Below are 15,864 nucleotides of genomic sequence, written 5' to 3' on the forward strand. Positions count from 1 at the left end.
TGGTCAGTGGTTTGTGAAGCAGCGCCTGGAGTGGCTACAAAGGCCAGTTCTAGAGTGACAGACTCTTCCACAGGTGCTGCAGATAAATTTGTTTGCCAGGGCTGTTAGACAGTTGGCTCTCCCCTTGCGCTTCTGTCTTTTTTCCTGCCAACTGCTAAATCTCTTCGACTCGCCACACTTTAGCCCCGTCTTTATGGCTGCCCGCCAGCTCTGGCTGTCCATCATAAAAGCTTAAAATAATTAATTGTTTAGCAATTATGATAGTGGCTAGATTATATAAACTGTGACAGTTGTAAAAACTCAAACACACACTTGTCAAAATCTGGCTAGAATGATAATATTTACCTGTGATTGAATAATAATTTGCAATGTTTCTTCCCCCACCAGCCCCTAAACCTCTTCCAACATTTATTGAGTGTTTTGTCCATTAAGGTGAAGGATTTTAGTGTTGGGGAATAAAAACACGTTTCTATTGCAGACATCAGTCATCAGAAGGGGCGGCACAGTGGCGCAGTGGTTAGCACCGCAGCCTCACAGCTCCAGGGACCGGGTTCGATTCCGGGTACTGCCTGTGTGGAGTTTGCAAGTTCTCCCTGTGTCTGCGTGGGTTTTCTCCGGGTGCTCCGGTTTCCTCCCACAGCCAAAAGACTTGCAGGTTGATAGGTAAATTGGCCATTATAAATTGTCACTAGTATAGGTAGGTGGTAGGGAAATATAGGGACAGGTGGGGATGTTTGGTAGGAATATGGGATTAGTGTAGGATTAGTATAAATGGGTGGTTGATGTTCGGCACAGACTCAGTGGGCCGAAGGGCCTGTTTCAGTGCTGTATCTCTAATCTAAAAAAAAACATGCAGTGTCAACAGCAAGAACACCTAAATCGGGTTATCATTTGCAGCACTTGACAAATACCTTTTAAACTGCTGAACACAAACCTGTTTAGGAACCGTATATGAAGTCCACAGTGGCATTGAGAAGGTTTCACTATATCCACTTACATAACCTTGATGATGTAAGATATAGCACTTAGTACGATACAGAACAGCAGGACGACCGTAAAGTAGATGCTTGTTTTCTGTAGCGGAAGCCAAAAAGGCAATTTTGGGATAAGATATGATAAATACAAACGTTACATGCCAGCAGAGATCCCAAACAAATTTGCAATGCCACAACTTGTAAATTTAATTACATCATGAATAACGATGAGATATTTTCATAAATAGATCCTTTTTTTAACAGTTTCACAAAAATATAAACTAGTATTGAAATTGAATGTACTTACAATTCTAAAAACCTTACCTTCTGTTCCCCTGTGCTGCAGACGTTTGTTCAGGTCATCTCCTTTGTTCTGAAATAAATTTATAAAGACAATTAAACAGTAGATTTTAATATATTAACAAGTAAGCTTATGAGGTTGTGTTGGAATAAACTTAAACTGCAATTAATATAAAGTCAGCACGACATAAAAACATCAAAGGCAAACATTTCAGCCCGGATTTTAACTCGAGGTGGAGTGCAGTGTGCAAGGGGCCAGGATAGAAGTGAAGCATGAGGCTCAGGTCTTTTTAATTCCCGGGCCTCCTTTAAATATGGGAATGGTGACTCCGGCCTAAATCTGGTGGGAATAATGTGCAGCGGAATTTTGGATGGTAGGACACTGCCACCGGGATCCCCAAAGTGTTCAGTTCAGGGTGGTGATGGGGAGGGGAAGGGTTTCTGAGATGATTGTAGTCAGGAGCAGGGCAGGGGATTCCCAAAATATTCTTGTAGGTCTTGGGGTAAGCATTCTTATTCCTCCTTTCTCCAAGGAAACCATTAAAAAACATTCTCTAAACTAACTTACCTGGGTTTCTTCTGTCACAATTCTACCTATCATTAGGTTTCACTAGTTCTGTCACTGATCATCGCAGCCACGATCCCAAATTAAAATTGCATTGGGGGTCAGAATTACATTATTGAGTCCTGACATTTCAATATTAACCAGAGCCTTGCCTGCCTGCGGAGCCAGTTAAAATGGTGGTGGCAGGAGCAAGATGTTGGGAATGCAGAGAGTAGCACCACTCCACCATTTTAGGCCCTTGCCCGCACCACTTGCACCAGGGAGGTGGGGTTAAAATCAGGGCTTTCATTTCTGAGAAAAATAAAACAATAGCAATTTTGAATGAGTGAAGAAATGAAAGATTTTGGCTCTACTATATTGTTAGTCCAGGTAAAACCAAAGCTGTGTAGGGAACATTTTTGCATCAAAGTAATTGGCCAAGATAAATATTATCTCAGCAACTCAAAATGAGCAAATGGTTGGAAAATGTAAATGGTATTTTCTAACCCTCTCATCACACGTGCAACCCAAATCATCCTGAACTGCTGAAGCAGCTACAATATGGGATGGTTTAGCCACTTCATCTGGCATGGACGGCCTGAATGGAGGGTTCCGCAAAAGATGATTCATACTGCCATGGGTTCCATTATTAGGAGCTGGTTTCAGTCCAAGAAGGTCTAAAAATGAAAAAAATATTGACTGGTATAACTTTCATGTAGAAAATGCATGGTAACAATACATAACATTACGAACCATTTCACAGAACATAACAAAGACATCTTTTAAAAGACTAATTTTCCTGGTAAATCTACATGAATTTTTCAGATCTCAAAACCAGACAGTGGTAATTTGTACAGTTAAGCACAACCAGTTAGGACATGAAACTGGATCTTTATTCTGGGATCAACTCATGCATTTTTTTCAGAGCATATTAAAATAAAAAAACACAGTATTCCTTCATACCTAAAAATTAGCCTAATTCTATGCAGATGAACTGTGATAAGGCCAGGAAGGCAGAGAGGAAATAGACAAAGGGAAAATGGTAAGGGTTCCGACCTCAAATTAAAATAAAATAGATATCAAAATAAACATTTCTCTGGATCTTCAGATTGATATTTTGTGGGAATAGTGCCTTGTAAATTTGCCTGTAGTGTTGCCTTTCATATTTGTAACAGAAATGCCCCGTAAACTGTTTGTGGATGTCCATATAACACAGAGTTCTGCTGTTGAACTGAGTACTAGGAAATGAATAGTTACTACAGGCTTGCAAGCAATTAATTTATAAAATCATTATCTCTGGCTCAGGTCTAGTGAAGAAGTACTTAGTGAGTCATAAACAGGTCATGGTTCTTCATATTTGTATGCGTCCCTTTGTTAAAGGTAAGGCTGTAAGGTAAGAAAGAAAAGTGGAGCCAACCCGTCTGGAGGGCAATGCTTCAGTATTGACTTGTTGGGGTTGATTGGCACAAAAAGAAGTGAGCACTTCTGACACATGGGCCACTCAGAAGTAGAGTTTTTCTTTATCTTTGCTAATCTCTCTGATGTTAATCAGAAGATGATTTTTATTTCATCTGTTCATCTTCTGTAAACCTTTACCCGGTAGGTGTCAGATGCATCCTTACCAGGATCTTTAAAGACTGAGTTTCAGAAGTTAGAGGCTAATTTGTGGCTACACCACTTCATTACAATCAGAGCCAAGAGCATCACTGAATTCCAAAGTAGTTTGTGATCAAGAAAGGTGAGAGAGAAGTGGGCTAACATATCATCACTCATATAAGGCAGCGTCACTAAGAACCAAAGATCCAAGTGAGACAGATAACCCTGTTCCAAGGAAGAAAAGATTGATTCAACCATGCTGTTCATGAGAATGAGGTTGTGTAAGTTTTAAATGTTGTTAATTACATATGTAGACTTGACCTATTTGGTAGACTGGCTGTTGAAAGCTGTTAATTTGTCAGCTATCTAAGAAATTTCCCTGAAAGTAATCTCACCAATTCGAATTCCCTACCTGGAAGTCCATTTCATGTGTTGATCACTTTGTGTGAAAAACAACTTCCTGACATTGCTACTAAATTTGTTCTTCACCAGTTTGAATCTGTGTCCTACCGTCAATAATAGGTTTGTAGTATCCTGGATCCATCTTTTCAGTACTATATGTCATTTGATATATCTCTATAAGGTAACCTCTCAGTTGCTTCCTCTTAATGTCAAAAAGCCCATATTTCTGCACTCTTCCCTCATAATTCAGTTTTCCAACAATAGGGATCAGGCTTTTTGGCTCATCTCTGAATTACCTCCAGAATGTCAGTGTTCTTCTTGTGTCTAGATTATTAGAACTGCATTATTAGCCTTTTACCTCCATTACGTTGCTCAATTTTCCTTCTATGCAAGGTAGTTTGCATCTGTCTATCAAATTTCATTTGCCGTTGTTCCATCCACTTATATATTTTGTTTAACTCACTTTAAGCTGCCTTCTAAGAGTCAACTCCCCTGCCTATCTTGATATCAGTTCACATTGAGCTCTGAATCAAAGTCATTAATGTAAATCAGTAATGATAAGGATTGAAACTCCATTCTAACATAATAATACTAGCAGTTAGCCAATTTCTTAACCATTCTCAAGTTTTGCCTTGAATTCCCACCACTTTAAGTTTAACTAGCAAACCTTTATGCATAACTTTGTCAAATGCTTTTTAGAAGTCAAGATACAGCACAATGCATCTGAGATATCACTTCTTCAGAAAAGTCAGATATATAGTCAAGTTGGAGCAATTATCTGCAACTGAAACATAGGCAGAAACATGACACCATCTTCCCAGTTTGGAAGGCCTGAAAAATCATAGCAGAAATTTTTGTATATACACCTGCAAGTGACTGAAACATCATACAAATACATAGAAGCTACAACATGGAATTAGGCCATTCAGCCCAACCAGCTTGTGTCAGTGTTTACCCTCCATGTGAGCAAATAGTCCTAATCACATTTTACCCCATTCCTGTGTCCCTTTATCCAGTTTGTCTTCATCCATCTATCTGATCTAATCTTGAATATTGACATATGGCAGAAATTTCCTTGAGCTGCTCTCTCTGCTGCTGTAACATCTCCAGAATTGTGGAGACCCTATTTACAGGGGTGGAGTGACAGTAGCTCCAAATAAAATTCCCAGCCATAGCTTCCTCCACAACCAGTAACCCTGGAAGTGAAATCCATAGCCTCACAACTCTGTGTGCAGACGTTGGAGATGAAAGCCAGCACTAAGAAATTATTCATATACTGTGGATAATGTCAGAAGGCTTCCTTGTTTGTCTGTATAATCGATATATCATTTGGATGGGATGGGTAGACCCACACCAAGGGTGTAGGTTACATCCTTTTATGTATTGCATTGCAAGTGTTCATCTTATAGCTAGCAATCACAGGGCTACCAGATATATTTAAAAGCCTATATCAGGCAGGGATCAATTGAGTACATTTTCAGAAATACTGCTCCTAGAATGGAGTCTCACTCAATGGAAGAACAGATCAGAAAATTTGGCACCCAATTCTTTTAACTGCTAATTTTAAACATCGAAGGAGATTTTACACCAGCAGCAGAGTCTCAGAACGTTTATCTCAATGAGTCTGAACTATTACATAGTATTTGCAGTACAGAAACAGGCCGTTCAGCCCAACAAGTCTATGCTGGTGTTTTATACTTCACATGAGCCTCCTCCCATCCAACTTCATCTCATTCTATCTACATACCCTTATATTCCATTCTCCCTCATGTACTTGTCTAGCTTTTCCTTAAATGCATCTATGCTATTTACCTCAACTACTCAATGAGGTTGTCAAGTTCCACATTTTAACCACTCTCTGCGTAAAGAAGGTTCTCCTGAATTCCTTATTGGATTTTTTAATGACTATCGTATATTTATGACCCCCAAGTTTGGACTCTCCACAAGTGGAAACTTCTAGACATCTACCTTATCAAACTTTTTTTTTTCTATTCTTTCCCAGGATGTGGTCGTCACTGACCTGCTCTTGTAGCCACAGTACTTATATGGCTGGGCTAGTTCAGTTTCTGTTCAATGGTAACCCCAGAATGTTGATGGTGGGAGATTTAGCTAAATGGGATAGATTTTGAACAGATCTAGCAACTCAAAACTGGGCATCCATGAGGCGCTGTAGGCCATCAGCAGTAGCAGAATTGTATTTAACTACAATCTGTAACGTCATGGCCCAGCATATCCCCCACTTGACCATTACCATCAAGCCGGGGGACCAACCCCAGTTCAGTGAAGAGTGTAAGAGGGCATGCCAGAAGCAGCATCAGGCAAACCTAAAAATGAGGTGTCAACCTGGCGAAGGGACAGCACAGGATTACTTGCATGCCAAACAGCGGAAGCAACATGTGTTAGACAGAGCTAAGCCATCCCACAACCAACGGATCAGATCTAAGCTTTGCAGGCCTGCCACATCCAGTCGTGAATGGTGGTGGACAATTAAACAACTAACTGGAGGAGGAAGCTCCACAAACATCCTCATTCTCAATGATGGAGGAGCCCAGCATATCAGTGCAAAAGATAAGGCTGAACATTTGCATCCATCTTCAGCCAGGTGCCGAGTGGATGATCCATCTCGGCCTCCTCCTGAGGTCCCCAGCATCACAGATGCCAGTCTTCAGCAAATTTGATTCACTCCACGTGATATCACGAAATGACTGAAGGCACTGGATACGGCAAAAGCTATGGGCCCTGACAATATTCCGGCAATAGTAATGAAGATTTGTGCTACAGAACTAGCCACGCCCCTAACCAAGCTGTTCCAGTACAGCTACAACATTGGAATCAACCTGGCAATGTGGAAAATTGCCCAGGTATGTCCTGTACACAAATAGCAGGACAAATCCAACCCGGCCAAGTAAAGCCCTATCAGTGTACTCTCAATCATCAGTAAAGTGATGGAAGGGGTCATCGACAGTGCTATCAAGCAACACTTACTCAGCAATAACCTGCTCACTGACGCTCAGTTTGGTTTCCGCCAGGGCCACTCAGCTCCTGACCTCATTATAGCATTGGTCCAAACATGGACCAAAGAGCTAAACTCCAGAGGCGAGATGAGAGTGACATCAAGGCAGCATTTGACCAAGTATGACATTAAGGAGTCCTAGCAAACTGGAGTCAATGGGAAACAGGGGCAAAACTAGCACAAAGGAAGATGGTTGTGATTACTGGAGGTCAATTATCTCAGTCCCAGGAAATCGCTGCAGGAGTTCCTCAGGGTAGTGTCCTAGGCCCAACTATCTTCAGCTGCTTCATCAATGACCTTTCCTCCATCATAAGGTCAGAAATGGGGATGTTCGCTAATGATTGCACAATGCCCAGTACCATTCACGACTCCTCAGATACTGAAGCAGCCCATGTCCGTATGCAGCAAGAAATGGACAACATCCAGACTGTGGTTGATAAAGGGCAAGTAACATTTTCGCCATACAGGTGCCAGGCAATGACCATCTCAAACAATAGAGAACCTAACCATGTCTCCTTGACGTTCAATGGCATTACCATCGCTGAATCTCCCATCATCAACATCCTGGGGGTCACTATTGACCAGAAACTGAACTGGACCAGCCATATAAATTCTGTGACTACAAGACCAGGTCAGAGGCTGGGAATTCTGATGTGAGTAACTCAACTCCTGTCTCCCCAATGCCTGTCCATCATCTACAAGGCACAATTCAGGAGTGTGATAGATACTCTCCACTTGCCTGGATGGGTGCAGCTCCAACTACACTCAAGTAGCTCGACACCATCCAGGCCAAAGCAGCCCGCTTGACTGGCACCCCATCCACCACCTTCAACATTCACTGCCTCCACCATTGATGCACAGTGGCAGCAGTGTGTACTATCTACAAGATGCACTGCAACAACTCACCATCGCTCCTTCGACAGCACCTTCCAAACCCGCAACCTCTACCACCTGGAAGGACAAGGACAGCAGGTGCATGGGAACATCACCACCTGCCAGTTCCCTTCAAGCCACAAACCATCCTGACTTGGAACTATATCGCCGTTCTTCCATTGTCATTGGGTCATAATCCTGGAACTCCCTACCTGACAGTACTGTTAGTGTACCTACACCCCAAGGACTGTGGTAGTTCAAGAAGGCGGCTCATCCCCACCTTCTCAAGGGCAATTAGGGATGGGCGATACATGCTGGCTGAACCAGCGACACCCACATCCCCGAACAAATAAAGAAAAAAAGATTTAGTGATAGTAATGCCATTGAATGTCAAGAGGAGATGGTTAGATTCTCTCTTGTTGCAGATGGTCATTGCCTGACACTTGTGTGACACGAATGTAACTTGCCACTTATCAGCCCAAGCCTGGATATTGTCCAGGTCTTGCTACATAAGGACACGTCTGCCTTAGTATCTGAGGAGTCGCGAATGGTGAATATTATGCAATCATCAGTGAACATCCCCACTTCTGGCATTATGATGGAGCAAAGATCATTGATGAAGCAGTTAAAGACAACATAACATACTCCTTCATAATCTTAAAGACTTCTATCAGGTCACCTCTCAGCCACAGCCCCTTCAGACTTTCCTGATAGTTACAACCTCTCAGTTCTAGTATCACACTTGTAACAACAAAATCACAAAATCTTAGTAAATTCATTCATCTCTAGATGACAGAGCAATTACAATTTTAGCAGGAAGAAAGATGCCATCAGTAACAATCCAGTAGCCTAAAGAAGTGAGTACAGCGTGCTCGGTCTCGTAGAATGAGAATTACTGAGAAAATAGAAAGCAAAGGTCTGGTTAAAGGATTTACTATTGATATTTTGTTATCTTTTCAAAGTGAAATTGGTTTAATCAATTAAGTATATACAACGGTCATGACAATTGATAATTATTTTCATCACATATTTATTCCTGAATAAAGTACAAATTTAGATTTCATTTCATGTTTAATATTCTGTATAAAAATGCTTCAGCCTCTATATTTCTATGAAAGAATGCATTAAGAAAACAATGTCAAAGTATAGGTTTCACATAAGATAAATTAAGTAATTTCCCCTAATAGTTTCCTTATTTTTATACATAGTTGAAAGAACTTACCGCACATAACATTATACAGTTCAATATTTTCAAAGGATGGCACCTTGGTTTTATACTTGAAACTAGACCCATAGCCTATAAAAACAGTCTAGAGAAGCAATAAAACAAAACAAGAAAAATTAAATATCAAATTATGGCACCAAGATAACGCATACAATGCATAAAAATATTAAATTTATTGTAAATATTCAAGTAGGGTCAGAGGTTTGTTCCTCTGGTGCCTTCCTCATCTCAGCCAAAGTTAACAAGAAGTAAGGGAGATGTCAGGAGCTGGGTCCTTCTGGATTGCTATTGCAATAGTAATAGGGTCGTATGAGCAAAGGGTTGGGAATAGGTTGCCTGCTTGGCCTCTTGCGCATAGAATGGTGGATCTGGGCAACAAATATGAAATATGGTTTAAAAATCCCTTCCGTTCCAAATAGCTGGTTGAAGCAAAACACAGTATAGTGAACAGCATAGATTAGAAAAGTCAATCTCTAGCCTTTTCTCTGTTAGCTGAGCACTAAAGTTCAAGCAAATATTTCCAGGCTTTTTGTTTTGAGCAGAGGTGGGTGGGGGAGGGGGCAGTAGCAGGTGAAGGAAGGCCAGTATTTCCTGTCCTAGATTATTACCCCTGCTGGGACCGCATAGATCCTTCAGATATTTAATAACATGGTGCATCTCTGAAGCATGATTGTTAATTAGATATTTTTTCTAACACAAACAATACTTTCAATCCCTTTTTAGGGGATGCTGAGGGGAGGCAATGTTTTTGTTTTAAAATATTAGACAACCTTTTTGGACAAGTAGTTCTGATCATCTTTTTAATGTGACAGAATTATCTACAGTAATACAAATGTAAGTTGTCATTTACCTTGGTTTAAATTGGGTTTAAAGACATTGCAAAACCTTCTATGGTAAAGAAATATCAATTTCTCACACTTTGTAAATCCTGTTGAAATCATTGGGAAATCATTTACAGAAAAACATCATGCCCGGGTTGCTACATGTAGATAACGGATTACTCTGCCTTAATGGATAACTTTGAATAATGTCACTTTTTGAGGTGTATTAAAGGTGGTTATCACTTTGGTACTGAATTCTATTATAAGAAAGAAAAAGAAAATAAAGGGAAGGGGAAGGAAAATTTAGTGTGACTTTTCCTACCCCTTTTTTCCCTTGTATACATCAGCTCATAGCCCACCCATAGGTAGGATGTTGCTAGTTCTGAAATTTGTCATCAGTCATTCCCTCCAGGTAAGCAAATGTGTTGGGGCCAACCCAATATCCAAAACACCAATGTAATGGTCAATTAAAATACAGGCTATATTTTAAGAAGCACAGGTGACAATTTAGTTATTAGTCTTGGGTTGCCTAGGACCATATAGCCTTCTCTTGCTTCCTCAGAACAATGTTAAATCTCCAGTACCAACGAGAAAAACAGGGCAGGTCAAGAACAGAATCAGAGAGACGAATGTTGAAGAAGATCTGCTGAACAAGAACAAGAGCACAAGAACACAATAGGAGCAGATGTAGACCATATGGCCCGTCGAGCCTGTTCCGCCATTAAATACGATCATGGTTGATCTTGGGCTTCAATACCACTTTCCTGTCCGCTCCCCATATCCCTTGATTCCCTGCAAGACCAAAAATCTATCTATCCCTGCCTTAAATGTATTCAATGATGGAGCATCCACAACCCTCTGGGGTAGAGAATTCCAAAGATTCACAACACCTTGAGTGAAGTAATTTCTCCTCATCTCAGTCCTGAATGATTGGCCCCTTATCCTGAGACTGTGTCCCCGTGTTCTAGATTCCCTGACCAGTGGGAACAATCTCTCAGCTTCTACCCTATCAAGCCCGTTCAGAATCTTGTATGTCTCAATTAGATCACCTCTCATTCTTCTAAACTCCAGAGAATATAGGCCCAATTTACTCAACCTCTCATCATAGGACAACCCCCTCATCCCAGGGACCAATTTAGTAAATCTTCGCTGCGCTGCCTCCATTGCAAGTGAGGAGACATGCTGAAAGATGGCCATGGGTTATAAAACAAATAACTATGATGTGGACCTTTGAGGAAATACATCCATACCACAAACTATTTGGAATACTGCATTTAGCTTGGAAAACAAAATACAGAACAGTAATATCATCTGATATGACTTGTTGTTACGTTAGAGTTGAAGAAGTAGCTGAAAAATAGAATACTGCAAACAAATCTATCATTTTTAGAAAGAGTGAAAGGCAAATGTGTCCAAGCAAAAATATAATTGTTAAATGTACCATTAAAATGGACTTGAAAATGTTAAAATCTGTTATACACCCCGCACAGTTTTCCTTCCCCCGCTGAAGTTAAAAGTTCCAACCAAAGTTTTTAGTAAAGAATCACTCATGCTGTAGTAATTATTACTGTACCATTCCTACCTGCATACTATTGATTTTATTGTCATAGCCATGGTCACCTTGAAAACTACATTTTCCTGAGAGCCTTCTGGTAACATCCATCGGTTTTCTGAATACAGAAGGAAAGTTAACATATGACTTCCTAAATCACTAAAAAGTACATTTTATATATATGCACACACAATACATTCTGATGAAAGGTCACAGACCTGAAACATTAACTTGGCTTCTCTCTCCATAGATGCTGCCAGACCAGCTAAGTATTTCCAACACTTTGTTTTTATTTCAATACATTCATTGGTTTGTTGCTACATTATAAAGCACACTGGACTGAAATGGACTGAAGTGGTCTTTTCTGGTCCTGTGTATTCCTATGAACAGTCCATTCAATCATTTAGCTTTATAAAAGTGTGAAAAGCAATAAAACAGTTTTTATTTATATTTATTTCTTGGTCACAAGCCACTTTGCAGACTTGAGTTTTTTTGGTCAAGTTATTCCTCAATGCAAGAATCCACTCACTAGTAAATATTTGTATTATACTTCTTCTGCACTAATTTCAAAACACAAATACAAGATATTACCTCCGAATATTGAATTCTGCTCAAAGAAAGATACAGATAGAATTTCTGGCTGGCGTCATCCAAAACTCCACTGCCGGGTCCTAAATCGCACCCAAGTCCCATTCACTCATCAGCCTTGCGCTCACTGACCTACATTGGTTCCCAGTTAAACAATGCCTCGATTTTAAAATTCTCATCCTGTTTTCAAATCCCTCCATGGCCTTGTCCCCTTCCTATCTCTGTAATCTCCTCCAGCCCCACAACCCTCTGAGATGTCTGCGCTCACCCAATTCTGGCCTCTTGAGCATCCCCAATTTTAATCACTCCACCATTGGTGGTTGTTCCTTCAGCTGCCTCAGCCCTAAGCTCTGGATTCCCTCCCTAAACCTCTCTCCCTCTCTTTCATCCCTTAAAATGCTCCTTAAAACGTACCTCTTTCACCAGGCTTTTGGTCATCTGCCCTAATATGAGACTTGGTGGCATATTTTGTTTTATAATTTCCCCTGTGAAGCACCTTGGGACATTTTTTTACATTAAAGGTTCTATATAAATGCAAGTTGTTGTTGTTTTGTTCTACTCTATTCATATTTGCAATACTACAACACATTTTTACCTGTTTTTTACTGCAACTAAACATTAAAAATAGGTTTCAAGTTCAAACAGGAAAACTGGGAAACATTTCATAGCTAACTGTCCAGATATGAAAATGGTTTTATTCAACATTTTCACAATGGCTAGGAGTGGGTGCATACAGAGTATACAATTTCCTTTGATTATTCCATGAATCAAAACTCAGTATCACAGTAGTGCACATTGCACGCCACCAAAGCAAGGAGGTGCAAACCATACAACACAGCTACAGAGTCCGTCATCTGAAGTGGAATTATTGATTGCTGGCAACACAAATTCATTTTACTTCCATTTACTTCCACTTTAGAAAATGAGCTTATTTTTCTGTGTATATTTGAATGAATACCACAAGTAAAACTACATTTCAAAGTAGTCCTTAAACTTGCGTTCGGAGGATACTGATAAACTGGCCAGTGATGGAATCTCAACCCTTGGTGAACTTTTAGCTTGGAATGGTTTATAAGTGATGCAAAGTATGAATTAATAATCTTTGTGGATAAATGACACTGAAAGTAAAACTTAGTGTTCCTACGTGTGTGACATGGCAATGACAAAGTGATATTGCAAAGTAGGTTTAACTCATTATCTTGAGCTATAAATAGCACAGTATCATAATCTTTACATGGAAGTGTAGAAATAACTATCCCTCGGCCAGTCATGTAATACATTGTATATCACAATGTGAGGTTAACCAGATAATACACAAACAATTTTAGAGATATCTATATTACATGTCAGATCCATCACATAACTTAGTCTGAGAGATTCAGATAATGACGAAACATAAGAGTAAGGCCCACTTGCTTTACGCATTTTATTTGAACACAGATTAATTTACAATTTTCTATTCTCTATGAACTAATGTGTATTGTAGTCCCTGCAAAATGAAAATATTACTAGTAATAGTTAAAAGAAAAGCTGAAATTACTGATAAACAGCACTGTAACAATTTACAGGGGAGTATCCTAAATCTGAAAAAACAAAATAGTTGTGTACTGTACAAAATGTAGTACAAGAATTGGTCAGATTTTAATGTACAATCATTTGCATGAAAGAATTAAAATTGTGCAGGAATGGACTAATTACTCTATGATGCTCAAATAATTATTTTAAAGCAGAAATAAGCAGCCTTTGATCTGTATGCAATTTAGCTTAAGTACCTTGCTACCAGCCACTTCCTCTCAACCATTAAATGGACATCTTCAATTCTTCTGTTGTTGGCATAATGCAAACGCTTTGGGAGGTTCATCTTCAAATAGGGCTTGAAATGTTGGTCAGGCCTTTTACACTAAAAACAAATGTAGTTGAAAAAATCATATAGTACAAGGAGATCTGATAATAAAAAACAACTCTTACAAGGATTTATCAGTAAGTTACAGTTGCTTTGAGGTATGAATTAGTGATCATTCGTGAGCACTGGAAACTCTGCAAAAGTGATTAGGTCACTCCACACAGCTCTTGCACTCAAGAACGAAACAAAGTCAGGTACAACATGGGTGAGACAGGAACACCATCATATTACACATAGGTTTCTTTCCATAGATACAAGCATCAGATCTCAAATTTTACAAAATGCATTGTCTAACTAGATGTAATCCAAAGTAATAGGAGCAAATACATTCATATTCCAGTTGTAACTTTGACTTGCATGGTCAGTTTTAAAAATGTCACTGTCTTGATGATGCAGTGTGTTGAAGCTCTAAGGCACTGACTGCACCAGAGAATGTGGGATGTGACTTTGTACAAAATATTCATTATACTTCAGATTCCCAATTTCCATCATCTCACTGTGAAGAGGTTCAAAAAAGGGAGGAAGATAGGAATCAGGAAGAATCATCTCGATCCAGTCTCGTGCACCTGACTTGTTTCACTGCAGCATTTATGGAGGTTTGAAAACCCCTCGAACTGTAGCCAGAAAATATTTGTTTGCTGTAAAATGTACATGGCATGTAAAATGAAATGGAAGGGTTGTGAGGCAACTCACTCCTGTATTGAATGAAACTGATCCCCTTTGCACTCTTTGTATTGTTTGATTTGGTGCTTTTGGAACTGTTTCGTAATGTATTTTTTTACAGATTTTTATGAATAAAGTATATTTTGGAAATAAAAAAAAATCATTTATGGAGGTTTGGGATCTGACCTTTTCAAGTCTTCCTTGCCATGTATGGCACCTGGTACAAGCAGATCAACATATTATGGAGAAAATATCAGGCTGAATTTTATGCTTGCAACGGGGGTCCCAACAACGGACTGGAAAGCCAGAGACGGCCCTATCTCAGCCATTTGTGGGACCCAGGGCCACATTTCACAGGGGTCAGGCAACTAATTAGTTGCTCTTGGGGCTGTCATCCCTTTAAAGGATGGCTGCGCACCCCCCAGGAGCTGCTGACTAATCGGAGGGTTAGCAGCTCAGCAGTCTCAGCAGCACTACTGGGAGTGGTGGCCACTGCTGGGTCTGCCCCTGGAAGAGGATGCTATCAATGGGCGTCACCCTCCCAACCAGGTAAGTGGGGTCTAGGGGTGCTGGGGCCAGTCAGGCAAGCCTGGTGCGGAGTGGGGGGGGAGAGGTATTGATGAGGGCTGGGCAGGGTGGGTGGCTATTGCCACCAGGGGGCCCCTCTATGGGCCTGAGTAACCCGAGAAGGAGGGCACCCCCCAAGCCCACAGGAAGGCTGCCAGGGTTCACCAGGCGGTCTCCCACACAGCACGGAACCCACCCGCCAGCAGCGGCGGGAAGAGGTCCTGAACTTAAGAAGCTCAATTGGCCTCTGGACAAGAGGGCCATTCTCCCGCCTTCCCCACTGCTGGTAAAATGGTATTCCACCCCTCACCTACCCTTGCCATTTTATGGGCCGTCCCACCTCCCAGTCCATCCTCCCAGCCCATCTTTTAAAAAATATTAACAATCTGCTATTTTTCCCCCTTGAAACCTATCCTCATCTTATTAAAAAGGTTTTCCAGATGATGGTTCTAAACCATTTCCCTAATGATCAGCACATTAGGACATGGGAAAAACAGCATATCTAGACTGAATTTGCATACCTTGGTATCATGCTAATCTGACATGCCATATGTAGGATTTGTAGCTTGGGTTCCTTTTATTCAATGGCAGATTTTGCTCCAGTATGGTAAGCATATAATGGATAGCCCTGCAGATGGTAGGGCATGGATTCATGCAAGTGGTTCAACGCACAAAGAATTCCTAAACTTGGCCAGACCATCAGGGGTAGGGGGCAGGGCGGTTGTGGGCTCAGACAAAGCAGTGACCTACGGAACCAAAACAATCTGAACACGCATCAACCTGAACGGCTCTTAAATATCACCTAGGAGTCTTACAATGACAGAAGTTTCCAGTAGGACATCT

At 40.6% G+C, this 15,864-nt stretch overlaps 1 protein-coding gene across 1 annotated transcript in view; it reads right to left on the reverse strand.

Moving 5' to 3' along the window:
- enpp2 (ectonucleotide pyrophosphatase/phosphodiesterase 2) overlaps positions 1-15,864 on the reverse strand; it is a 115,604-nt gene that overhangs the window by 26,060 nt on the left and 73,680 nt on the right. The window contains exons 16-21 of the mRNA XM_068032197.1: positions 13,661-13,788; positions 11,331-11,418; positions 8,925-9,012; positions 2,326-2,495; positions 1,299-1,347; positions 935-1,074 (exon numbers count right to left, since the gene is read on the reverse strand). Of these exons, the coding sequence (XP_067888298.1) occupies positions 935-1,074; positions 1,299-1,347; positions 2,326-2,495; positions 8,925-9,012; positions 11,331-11,418; positions 13,661-13,788 (663 nt within the window). The remainder of the gene's footprint in view (positions 1-934; positions 1,075-1,298; positions 1,348-2,325; positions 2,496-8,924; positions 9,013-11,330; positions 11,419-13,660; positions 13,789-15,864) is intronic.

This window comes from Heterodontus francisci, chromosome 5 (genome assembly GCF_036365525.1).
Source record: "Heterodontus francisci isolate sHetFra1 chromosome 5, sHetFra1.hap1, whole genome shotgun sequence".
NCBI lineage: Eukaryota > Metazoa > Chordata > Chondrichthyes > Heterodontiformes > Heterodontidae > Heterodontus > Heterodontus francisci.